The 12,298-nt window shown below is 38.3% G+C and overlaps 1 protein-coding gene across 1 annotated transcript in view; it reads left to right on the forward strand.

The window, feature by feature from the left end:
* Actl6a (actin-like 6A) overlaps positions 1 to 12,028 on the forward strand; it is a 26,320-nt gene extending 14,292 nt beyond the window's left edge. The window contains exons 4-14 of the mRNA XM_013033704.1: positions 253 to 353; positions 1,211 to 1,308; positions 4,230 to 4,324; positions 4,539 to 4,645; positions 4,744 to 4,833; positions 6,628 to 6,689; positions 7,168 to 7,282; positions 7,419 to 7,499; positions 8,079 to 8,174; positions 8,962 to 9,048; positions 11,564 to 12,028. Coding sequence (XP_012889158.1) covers positions 253 to 353; positions 1,211 to 1,308; positions 4,230 to 4,324; positions 4,539 to 4,645; positions 4,744 to 4,833; positions 6,628 to 6,689; positions 7,168 to 7,282; positions 7,419 to 7,499; positions 8,079 to 8,174; positions 8,962 to 9,048; positions 11,564 to 11,644 — 1,013 coding nt within the window. The 3' untranslated portion in view covers positions 11,645 to 12,028. The remainder of the gene's footprint in view (positions 1 to 252; positions 354 to 1,210; positions 1,309 to 4,229; positions 4,325 to 4,538; positions 4,646 to 4,743; positions 4,834 to 6,627; positions 6,690 to 7,167; positions 7,283 to 7,418; positions 7,500 to 8,078; positions 8,175 to 8,961; positions 9,049 to 11,563) is intronic.
* The last annotated feature ends 270 nt before the right edge of the window (positions 12,029 to 12,298 follow it).

The raw sequence follows: 12,298 nt of genomic DNA on the forward strand, positions 1-12,298 counted from the left end.
CTTAACAGGCCCATATCAAGCATTGAAATAGAAATAGCAATAAGAGACCTCCCAGCTAAGAAAAGTCCAGGACCAGATGGTTTAAAGATGACTTCTTATGTAAAATAGTGTGTTATGAAGCAGATCTGTAAAATAAGTAGGTTATGCATGCTACAATATTACTATGATAAAAGTAATCCCTCAATCCTTCAAAAAGATACTATATTCATTTCCAGCTAAGCACTGTTTTCAAGGTGTTATCTTACATTCTAGTTGAAGACTGGGACAGTTTCCAGGCAATTTTGGATCATACTTATAAAATGCATGTCAAATCAGAAGCCAGCCTGCATCCTGTTCTTATGTCTGAAGCACCGGTGAGACAAAGACTTTCTTTTCCAAGTTTCTCTAGTTGTACTTGCTTTTTACTTTAGGTTCCTACTCATTTGAAAAATATTTTTTTCTTTAAAGAAAGGAAGGATTAATTTTAAATAGTATTATAACTTTTATTATTTCAATAAATATACTCAGAAAAGAACAAACCATCCCATTGGGTTCTGATGGGTGGCTATTTATTTATCTTTCCTTCAGGGGTTTAGCTCTTTGTTTGGACTGTTTGTCACTTTGTTTGTGAATCATTTCTTGTGCTTCAAGGAGATAATCTCTGTTTTATATTTATATCTCTGTGAAGTCATATGATGAGATTTTTCTAGACTGACTTATACAAATGCCCAGAATGATTATAAATGACCAGTAGCTTCTCATTATTTTATGAGTACCAACTATAAGTGGGAAAATTTGGTGTTTTAAAATTCATACTTAGAGGGGCTGGGAAGGTGGCTCAGTGGTAGAGCGCTTGCCTTGCAAGCCTGAGGCCCTGGGTTTGATTCCTCAACACCACATAAGCAAAAAGAAAAAAGCTGGAAGTGGTGCTGTGGCTCAAGTGGTAGAGTGCTAGCCTTGAGCTGAAGAGCTGAGGAACAGCGCCCAGGCCCAGAGTTCAGGCCCCACGACCGGACCCCAAAAAAAAAAAAAATCTTCCCTGTACTTTGCAAACTCTAATTTCTGTAATTCATAGCAGCTGACAGATTTATTTGTTATGATCTGTTTTCTAGACATAATTACAAAAATGAAAAATCTCTTTATTTTTAATGTTTTATACTGTTGCTAATATGGTTCTATAAATAATTTTAATGCTTAAATAGTAATTTGCATTTTTTCTTCCTTTCTCAAGTGGAATACTAGAGCAAAGAGAGAGAAATTGACAGAGCTGATGTTTGAACACTACAACATCCCTGCATTCTTCTTGTGTAAAACTGCAGTTTTGACAGCGTATCCTTACCAAGAGTAATACTGGACTTTTCTCTGAAAGTATATATGATTTTACTAAATATACCTATGACACAAAACATGAGCCAGTTCTTGTTTGCTTAAAAGTTGTTTTTTTTTTTCCTTTGCTTTTTTAGCTATTCATCTTTTGGTATTTCTTGTTGAACTCATAGTAGATGAGAAGATCTGAAAGGGATATAGGAAAGCAACACAAATCTTATTTGTTAACTGTTTTGTTTTGGTGTATGTGTTTAAGAAGTAAATGGTGGGTAGAAAGGAGGATTTTCACCAATGATTAAATGAATTCAGGGTGCTATTTTCTCCATCCCTCTCAATATAATAGAAAGTAGAATTTGAACCCAGTCATCATTTGTTTATTGTAAACACATTAAGGGAGAGATAGAAGTATATATCCTGAACTGTAAAATATTTGTAATACAAACTGTTTTTGAAAAAAAAAAAGGAAGGGAGAGGGTGGGCAAAAAAGAGAAGGAAGGAAAGAGGGAGGAGACAGAAGGAGACGAGACAAGAGGAGAACAAAAAACAACTTGGTCAAGTCACAGGGAAATATGTGATGAATTTGGATTGTATTTTGTTTAATAATTGTAATTTAGATGAAGAATATAGTAACCTGAAAACCCCTTAGTAGAAAAAATTTAGTTGCCATGGACATTGTTTTATTTTTTAACTTGTTACTATAGAAAATTTCAAACATAATAGAATATAGAATATTATGATGAGCACCTGTGTATTTATTAACACAGTTAAAACTATTTTCCGTACATACTTATACTGTATATAGTTACATTGAATCAGATACAACCACACTAGGATTCTGAACCTATTGATGTTTAAGTAAATCTCAGACATTATATAGTTTTATCATAGAAACTTTATTTTGTGTCTCTAAAAGATTTTGTTTTGTGTCTCTTAAAAAAAATAAAAAGTGGGGCTGGAGTGCTTGCCTTGCATGCATGAGGCCCTGGGATTGATTCTTCAGCACCACATAAGCAGAAAAAGCCATAAGTGGAGCTGTGGCTCAAGTGGTAGAGCACTAGTCTTGAGCTAAAGAGCTGAGGGATAGCGCCCAGGCCCAGAGTTCAGGGCCCATGACTGACTGACTGACTAAATAAATAAATACATAAATAGTGGGCTGGAGGGACTCCTCTTTTTCTGCTCTCTAGAGGAATAATCTTGCTACTTCATTCACTGCTTTTGTTCACTTCCAAATAAACTTTCTCTTATGTAGAAAGCAAAAATGTGCGCTGGGCTGGGTGATGGTGGCTCACTCCTGTAATCTAGGCTACTCAGGAGGCTGAGATCTGAGTATGGCAGTTGAAAGCCAACCTGGGCAGGAAAGTTCGTGAGACTCTTACCTCCAATAAACCACCAGAAAACCAGAGGTGGCGCTGTGACTCAAGTGGTAGAGCACTCGCCTTGAGCTGAAGAGCTGAGGGACAGCACCCAGGCCCAGAGTTCAGGCCCCACGACCGACCCCCCCCCCCAAAAAAAAAAAAATAAATGTGGGCTGGAGGTGTAGCTCACTGGTAAAGTTCCTTTCTAGTAGGCATGAGGCCCTAGTATCAAACCACCCAAAAGAGGAGGGAGGAAAATAACTTTTGCTTCCTTTTTCTCATCTCTTCAAAGGCTCACTTACTTGCCTGGCTGGCTGCCACTTGAGCCATTTCTCTAGCCTGATGTTTCGCTGGTTATTTTTAAGATGGATGGATTCTCAAACACTTTTTTTTTTTCCTGGATTGGTTTTCAACCATGGTCCTCTGGGTTTCAACTTCCTGAATTAGCTAGATAACAGACAGAGCCCAGCTTCTTTCTAATTAAAAAAAAAAATTAGTGTATTTGGATCATGACCTAAACTAGGATCATATGTTGTATTTATTTAATATATTTCTTTCTTTCTTTCTTTTTTTTTTTTTTTGGGTCGGTCATGGGGCTTGAACTCTGTGCTTGGGTGCTGTCCCTGCACTCTTCAGCTCAAGGCTAGTGCTCTACCACTTGAGCCACAGCTCCACTTCCTATTTAATATATTTCTTAGGTGTCTTAACTATAGATTCTTTTTTTTGTTTGTTTTTTTGCTTGCCTGTCCTGGGGCTTGAACTCAGGGCCTAGGCACTGTCCCTGAGCTTCTTTTGCTTCAGGCTAACACTCTACCTCTTAAGCCACAATGCCACTTCTGGCTTTTTCTGTTTATGTGGTACTGGGACTAGGCAAGTACTCTACCACTAAGCCACATTCCCAGCCAGCCTGTCCCTGAGTTTCTTACTCAAGAACTCTACTTACTCTAGAATTGTACTAATGTGAGCCGGAGCTCTACTTTTGGTATTTTTGGTAGTTAATTGGAAATGAGAGTTTCATGGGCTTTCCTGCCTGGGCTGGTTTTGAACCACAATCTTCAGATCCTAGCCTATAATAGGCCTTCTACAGCCCTGAGCTGTGGAAAAGGGAATCTGCCTATACTTACTAGCTATTAAATTCATCTGGAATAGTTAGCCTGTGCCATCAAATTGAAGGTGGGAATCATTGCTTTGCTTATTAGCAGCCTAACCACTCAGGTGGTGGTTCTGACTTTTGCAAGTATGGTTGTAATTGCTAGCTCAAATGTCCCACCTCTGCACTGTTACTGACAAACTTCACATCTCAATTTGTTGTAAACTCTTTGGTGAATTCTGGAGATATTTTTGTGATTAATGTTTACCAGGTCAATTAAAGGGTTCTTGAGTTCCTCATATCATCATTCTGCCTAGGAAGTTCTGCCTATGTAATTTGCTTTTAAGCCTAGACACTAATTTTCACCCACATTTTTAACCACATTTAAAAATGACTTCTGAAACATTATAAGAGCCTGCCCTTAAGATAGATCTTTTTAGGAACCTCGCTCCTTTCTTTTCCTTAATGCTTTGAATTAGATTTGCTAATGGTCGTTCTACTGGGCTGATTTTGGACAGTGGAGCCACACATACCACTGCAATTCCTGTCCATGATGGTTATGTCCTTCAGCAAGGTAACTATGCAACCAGGGTTGATTGAGATGATTCCATATATGTTTTTTAAAGAAGGGTGCTTTTTAATTTATATATTTAAAAGTGGTGAATGTTTTTTTGTGTGCTTTGAAGGATAATTTGATTAATTCTTGAAGGAACTATTTATTGTATATAATTTGTCCCAAAAAATTTAGACAGTCTGTACTTATATCTTGTTTAATCTGATTCTCACAGGCATTGTGAAATCACCCCTTGCTGGAGATTTTATTACTATGCAATGCAGAGAACTCTTTCAAGAAATGAATATAGAATTGATTCCTCCATATATGATTGCATCAAAAGTAAGTAATGTTTGAATTTTATTTGTAAAATTTATTCCAAACTCCCCGTGTCTGTGTCAGGAACTCTTAACTTAGCACATGCTCTTGGTACTCTTCAGGAAGCTGTTCGTGAAGGATCTCCAGCAAATTGGAAAAGAAAAGAGAAGCTGCCACAGGTTACCAGGTCTTGGCACAATTACATGTGCAATGTGAGTAGGAATAGAATATGAGCACATATTTTCAAACTCTAAAATGATATTTTACAAACAAAATTAGTAGATTTGGGTGGGACAGAGAAGGGTACTTTTCACATTTGTGTATTTATAAACTTCTACATACTCATTAGATTAGTATGGTAAGACATAACAGGAATTTTGGGTTTAGGGTAGAAACGAGCATTATTCTGTACTCTTTTTTGTTAATGCCTAAAAAAACTAGCTTTTGTATAGCTCTGCTATTATGTCTTGGTTACTTTATTTTTCCCAGCATTAGCCATTTGCATTGTATGTGATTGCTCAAAGAGCAATTGATTTTTAGCAAAAATCCATTTCTTGCTGGGCCCTGGTGGCTCATGCCTGTAATCCTAGCTACTCAGGAGGCTGAGATCTGAGGATCACGGTTCAAAGCCAGCCCAGGCAGGAAAGTCTATGAAACTCTTACCTATAATAAACCACCAGAAAACTCAAAGTGGCGCTGTGGCTCAAGTGGTAGAGCACTTGCTTTGAGCTGAAGAGCTGAGGGACAGTGCCCAGGCCCAGAGTTTAAGCCCCACAACCAACAAAGAAAAGAAAAGAAAAAAAACAATTTCTTAATATATACCAGGTGATACACATTAGCTTTCTTTTTTCATTGGAAAAAGATTAGTAGAATAAGCTGTCATTCCATAGATATCTAACAGTACAGGAATATGAGCCATAGTTTACTACAAGATAGTTTATATTCTACCATTTTTTGCACTTTGAGATTTCTGTGCATAAGGGAGAATGTGTGTGTGTTAGAATGTGGACAAATTGTAAGGATGATTAATAGTTTTGCCTGCATATTAGACAATTTTTTTCACATCAATCTAGAGGTCAAATATATTCCATAGGAAAATTTTAACTGTTTCATACTGTGTACAGTCATTACAAGTTAGATGTAATGTATTCACATATATTATATTCTTGTAATGGAATCTTGTTTCTAAATGTAAGGGTTTTTTTGTTTTGTTTTGTTTTTGGTCCAGTCGTGGGGCCTGAACTCTGGGCCTGGGCACTGTCCCTCAGCTCTTCAGCTCAAGGCTACTGCTCTACCACTTGAGCCATAGCACCATTTCCGGCTTTTTTCTTTTTGCTGATGTGGTGCTGAGGAATCGAACCCAGGGCCTCATGCATGCAAGGCAAGTGCTCTACCACTGAGCCACCTTCCCAACCCCATAAATGTAAGTTTATATTTAAAGGAAAATGATTTCTGAAGCCTGCTTAATTACTCAGGACTGTGTGTGGTACATGGTTCCTAGTTGTTTTAATCTCTTTGTCAGGGCTGGGAAGGTGGCTCAGTGGTAGAGCGCTTGTCTTGAATGCATGAGGCCCTGGGTTCGATTCCTCAGAACCATATAAACAAAAAAGAAAAAAACCGGAAGTGGTGCTGTGGCTCAAGTGGTAGAGCACTAGCTGAGGGACAGCGCCCAGGCCCAGAGTTCAGGCCCCACGACCAGACCCCCCCCAAAAAAAAAATCTCTTTGTCATTGTTTGATAGATGTTATCTTTGAATTGTATGTGGTTTATATAATTGTAATTTATGTAAATTGTCATTTATATAAACATGTAATTGAGCTTGTCATGTAAATATTTATAATTGAATTTCTTGATTCTCAGACTACCTGCTGGGTAGATTTATAATCTTGAAATGATTTGTCCACCCAAAAATGTGATTGGTTTTTACTCAAAATAATACTTAAATATGTTATGACAGCGGGCATTACACACATCTCAATTTGTTTCTTAAACCTTTTTTTAATCCAGTGTGTCATACAGGATTTCCAGGCTTCAGTACTTCAAGTGTCAGATTCAACTTACGATGAACAGTATGTTTTTTTTTATTTAAACTGTATTCCATAAGCAAGGGTCTTCATGTTTCAAAAAAATTATAGTGTGTTTAGCTTAAAGGTACAAAGTTGGGCTAAGATACACTAAAAAATATTGTTACTTTTAGCGTTGGTGGCTCATGCCTATAATCCTAGCTACTCAGGATCACTGTTTAAAGCTAGCCTGGGCAAAAAGTAATACTTTTAAAAGTAATACTTTTATCTCCAATTAACCACCTAAATCCCAGAAGTGAAGCTGTGGCTTAGGTGGTAGAGTGCTGGCCTTGAGTACAAAAAAAAAGTCACTATTAGTTGGTTACAAATTGATAGTTCCTTATTACCTTGAAGAGGATTGTTTTGGTTATATGTGTGTAACTCTGTATAATGTTTTTATTCTATGTGTGTAACAACACTGTGTAACTCTGTTAACATTGGGGACCACTGGATAATACTGTGTAATTCTGTTTAATGTTTTCAGAGTAGCAGCACAAATGCCAACTGTTCATTATGAATTCCCCAATGGTTACAACTGTGATTTTGGTGCAGAACGACTAAAAATTCCTGAAGGATTATTTGACCCTTCCAATGTAAAGGTCTGAAAGCTTATTTTATAACTATGTGAGCTTTTCCCATATCTGTAATGAGTTTGAATGATTATAAAGCTTACATTTTGGGAGGTATGCTCTACTAGTTGAAGTTCTTTAATGTGGATGCTTCCTTTTGTTTTAGGGGTTATCGGGAAATACAATGTTGGGAGTCAGTCATGTTGTCACCACAAGTGTTGGAATGTGTGATATTGACATCAGACCAGTAAGTGTCAGTCTTCTGTTAAGATGTCTCTGTTAAGTCAAGTGAAATGCTCCCATATTATGTTAGGCTGCCATCTTGTGCAACTGACTTATGCATAAAACAGTGACATACTTGAAAAGGAACAACACAAAAATATAGAGCTGTCATATTCATTGTGGTAACTACTGGTCACGTGTAGCTAAACCCAGAGCCTCATGCATGCAAGGCAAACACTCTACCACTGAACTACCTCCCTAGATGAGGAGTTTTCAATAAAATCTTTATTGGAGCCCATCCTCAGGTGTTGGTGGTGTTAAAGCTCCCTGAGTGAGTTCAATATATATGCTGCTAGGATTGGGAACAACTGGTTGAATATACTAGTTCTATATAGAAATTAAAATTTTTCAGAAAAAGAAGGGAAAATTGTCCTGGAGGATGTATGTTTGTGTTGACACAGGCTCTTGCTATGTATCCCAGACTAACCTGGAGAACATAGTTGTAGTTAAAGCGGAAAATTAGTGCAAAGTTTTAACATCAAAAAAATCCTAAAACTGTCACATACATTTGGAACTAACCTGTATTTCTTGTTTTTAATCCTAGGGTCTCTATGGCAGTGTGATAGTAGCAGGAGGAAACACATTGATACAGAGTTTTACTGATAGGTTGAACAGAGAGCTTTCTCAGAAAACTCCCCCAGTAAGTGTTTTGTGTTCTGTAGTGCTATCATTTAATCATGTGTATCCTAAATGATGGTGTGGTTTTATACAAAAAAACACAGTAGATAATCCTGTAATACTAGGTATGGTATTAAATCTAATATCCCTTATTAATCAAAATTTCCTAGGTAGTATCTACTGATTCCTCTTCTGTCAGTCTTATTTTGCTCATTTAATACTTATAGTCTGTAAGGTTCTAAGAAGACAAATTACTCTGCCCAACAAGGTCTTACTGTACTAGGAAAATTCTTCAATATGCCGTGAACCAGATGTTCTTAAAAACATTGAGAAGCAAATAGGAATAGCTTCATGAAGCTATTTGAAGTTCAAGTGGTTGCTAACTTATGAAATGGCTTTTAGGTGCTGAAGCACAAGGCCTAGGTGATCACAGTATGGAAGGCCAGTTAGAATAATGGTACTTCATGGTCAAAGAAATGAAATAATGTATAAAGCACTTAGTACAGTATATTATTTATGGTGGTTAAGTATATCTTCTGGAGAATTTAAGTTGTAATCTTGTCTTCTTAAACAGTTTTTTTATATTTACATGTTTATTAAAAGCCGTAATCAGGATATCTTTAAAAACTTTTCCATGAAATAGTCTAGCCATGATAGGCTAATGTGTCTTTTAGTCTTAGTATTACCTTGTTTTAAAAAAAAAAATCAATGCTTAAATCACAGGAAAACATAAAATAATAAGTTTATCAAAATTTAATTTCCTAAGTTGATTTCTTGTATTTAATCTTACTGCTTCCTCCCTATTTCAGAGTATGCGGTTGAAATTGATTGCAAATAACACAACAGTGGAACGAAGGTTTAGTTCATGGATTGGTGGCTCCATTCTAGCTTCTTTGGTTAGTAGAGAAGCTATTTTACAAAAATACTTTTAAGGGCTGGGAAGGTGGCCTCAGTGGTAGAGTGCTTGCCTCGCATTCATGAGGCTCTGGGTTCAATTCCTCAGCACCACATAAACAGAAAAGGCCAGAAGTGGTGTTGTGGATCAAGTGGTAGAGCCCTATCCTTGAGCTGAAGAGCTGAGGGACAGTGATCAGGCCCCACAACTGACAAAAAAATACTCTTAATTAAATTCATGTAAATATACCATTGGAAATACTGTATTAGTAAAAATAATTACAAAGCCAGGTATCATTGGCTCACACCTATAATCGTAGCTACTCAGGAGGCTGAGATCTGAGGATTGTGGTTAAAGCCAGTCCAGGCAGGAAAGTCCATGAGACTCTTACCTCCAATAAACCACTAGAAAACTGGAAGTGGTGCTATGGCTCAAATGGTAGAGAGCTTGCCTTGAGCTGAAATACTGAGGGACAACATCCAGGCCCAGAGTTCAAACCCCATGAGTAACAGAAAAGAAAATTACAGTACTGCATTTATCTTTGCATTTTCTAACTATCAAGTGACTGGAGGACCTAAAAACACCAGTTTTACCTGGGTGCTGTTTGGCTCATGCCTATAATACTAGCTATTCAGAATTAGGCTGAGATCTGAGAGTCGAGATTCGAGGTCAGCCCAGGCAGGAAAGTCCATGAGATTCTTTATCTCCGATTAACTATCAAAAAGCTGGAAGTTGAGCAGTGGCTCAAGTAGTAGCCAGCTTTGATCGATAAAGCTCAGGGACAGTAGCTAGGCCCTGAGTTGAAGTCCCTGGATTGGCACCAAAATTAAAAAGTTCCAGTTCTATATAACAAAATGTCTTAAATAGTGGTCATTTGTTTTTGCTTTTTTATCAGTTGTGGGGCTTGAACTCTAGGCATGGGTGCTGTCCTTCAGCTCTTCAGCTCAAGGCAAGTACTCTACCACTTGAGCCACAGTACCACTTCCAGTTTTCTGGTGGTTTATGGAGATGTGTCTCATGGACTTTCCTGCCTGAACTGGCTTTGAACCATGATCCTCAAGATCTCAGCTTCCTGAGTAGCTAGGATTACAGCCCGGGCAAGAAAGTCCCTGAAACTCTTATCTCCAGTAAACTGCCAGAAAAAAAAAAACAGGAAGTGGTGCTGTAGCTCAAGGGGTAGAGCACTAGCCTTGAGCTGAAGAGCTGAAGGATAGCGCTCAGGCCCAGAGTTCAAGCCCCATGACCGACAGAAAAAAAAAAGACATATATTTCACTCGGGCTCTCCAGCAATTTCTGTTCTTGCTGTAGGTTGGCACCTAAGCCCTCTCTTTGCCTGCCATTTCTAAATCTTTTTTTGGGGGGTGGGGAGGGGAGGTCTGGTCATGGGGCCTGAACTCTGGGCCTGGGTGCTGTCCCTCAGCTCTTCAGCTCAAGGCTAGCGCTTTACCACTTGAGCCACAGTGCCACTTGCGGCTTTTTTCTTTTTGCTTATGTGGTGCTGAGGAATTGAACCCAGGGCCTCAGGCATGCAAGGCAAGCGCTCTACTACTGAGCCACCTTCCCAGTCCCTTCTAAATCTTACACAATGTGACAGGTGTGAAAAAATTTAACACTTTTTTTAAAAAAATATAGAATATTGCAGTCTTTATCATACACTTAGCAGGCAGCCAGTTGTTACAAAGGCCTGCAGCACCCAAATACACATAACACAGGTAGGAAACAGGCTAAAGAGGAAAGAAATAACAAGAACAATACCAACAAGCCAGTTCAGCTCCAATGAAGAGCTGAATTGGGACTCCATGGTGACTGGAGACGAGCCAGGACACAGGACACAGGGCCCGATCACAGAGACACATGTGGCATCCCCCCACTCCTTTTTTTTTTTTGTCGGTTGTGGAGCTTGAACTCTGGGCCTGAGTGCTGTCCCTCAGCTCTTCAGCTGAAGACTAGCGCTCTACCACTTGAGCTACAGCACCAGTTCCGGTTTTCTGGTGGTTTATTGGAGATAAGAGTTTCAGGGGCTTTCCTGCCCGGGCTGGTTTTGAACTGCGATCCTCAGATCTCAGCCTCCTGAGTAGCTAGGATTACAAGTGTGAGCCACTAGCACCCGGCTAACACTTTTTTTTTTTTTATTGTGAAAATACTGTACAGAGGGGTTACAATTACATGGGCAAGATAATGAGTACATTTCTTATTAAACATTGTAGCCTCTCCTTTGTTTCCCCTTCCCATCCCTTCCCATCCTCCCCCCTCCCACCCAATCCTCCCACGCCCCCCCCCACCAAAGTTGTAAAGTTCATTTTTGACATAATGACTTGTACATCTCATTGTTGCAATGGCTAACACTTTTAAACCTTAAAGGTCAAGCTAAATATTATCTTCCTTCTGATGGTTCTAGAATAGAGCTAAAATAAGAGTAATGGGATACTATTTGGAGGGAGGAGGTTAAGAGTTATTAAAGGTTTGAGTTAGCAAAATCAAGTATAATTATATAGTATTTCTTTTCATTTTTATAGGGCACCTTTCAACAGATGTGGATTTCAAAGCAAGAATATGAAGAAGGAGGAAAGCAGTGTGTAGAAAGGAAATGTCCTTAAGAAAGCAGTCCCAAACTTCTACCTTCCTATCTGTGTTTCATAGCTTTAGAACACTCAGGAAAGAATGACCATCTTTTGTAGAATGTTTATACATTTTTGCATTTAAATTTCCACTTAAAATTTTTAAGGCTTTAACTGGCTCTATAAATTAAAGTAAGTTTGTGCTTTCCTTGAAATGCACTTATTACAAGCATTTTATAATTTTATATAAATGTCTATTTTTCTCTAAATATTTTGCTTTTAGTAAATACTCTCCAACTCTGATTAGTATATTAATTACCAGTTGATTGGTAGAATTACTTTTTATTACTAGTAAAAGTTACTGCCTATGTTTTTCTTTTAGGCTTACTAAATTAAATAAAAAATACTAGCCATTTCTGAAATGTGTTTTGGACATTCTTTCTCCTTCTAAGTCCTTGTATTAACCACTATTTTGAGTGATTTGGTGGTTGGGCACCAGTGGCTCACATCTGTAATCCTAGCTATTCAGAAGACTGAGATCTGAGGATTGCAGTTGAAAGCCAGCCGGGGCAGGAAAGTCCCGAGACTCTTATCTCCAACTAATCAACAGAAAACTGGAAGTAGCACTGTGACTCAAGAGGTAGAGCCCTTGCCTTGAGCTGAAGAGCTGAGGGATAGTGCCCAGGCCCAGAG

This window comes from Dipodomys ordii, unplaced genomic scaffold (assembly GCF_000151885.1).
Source record: "Dipodomys ordii isolate 6190 unplaced genomic scaffold, Dord_2.0 Scaffold175, whole genome shotgun sequence".
Taxonomy (NCBI): domain Eukaryota; kingdom Metazoa; phylum Chordata; class Mammalia; order Rodentia; family Heteromyidae; genus Dipodomys; species Dipodomys ordii.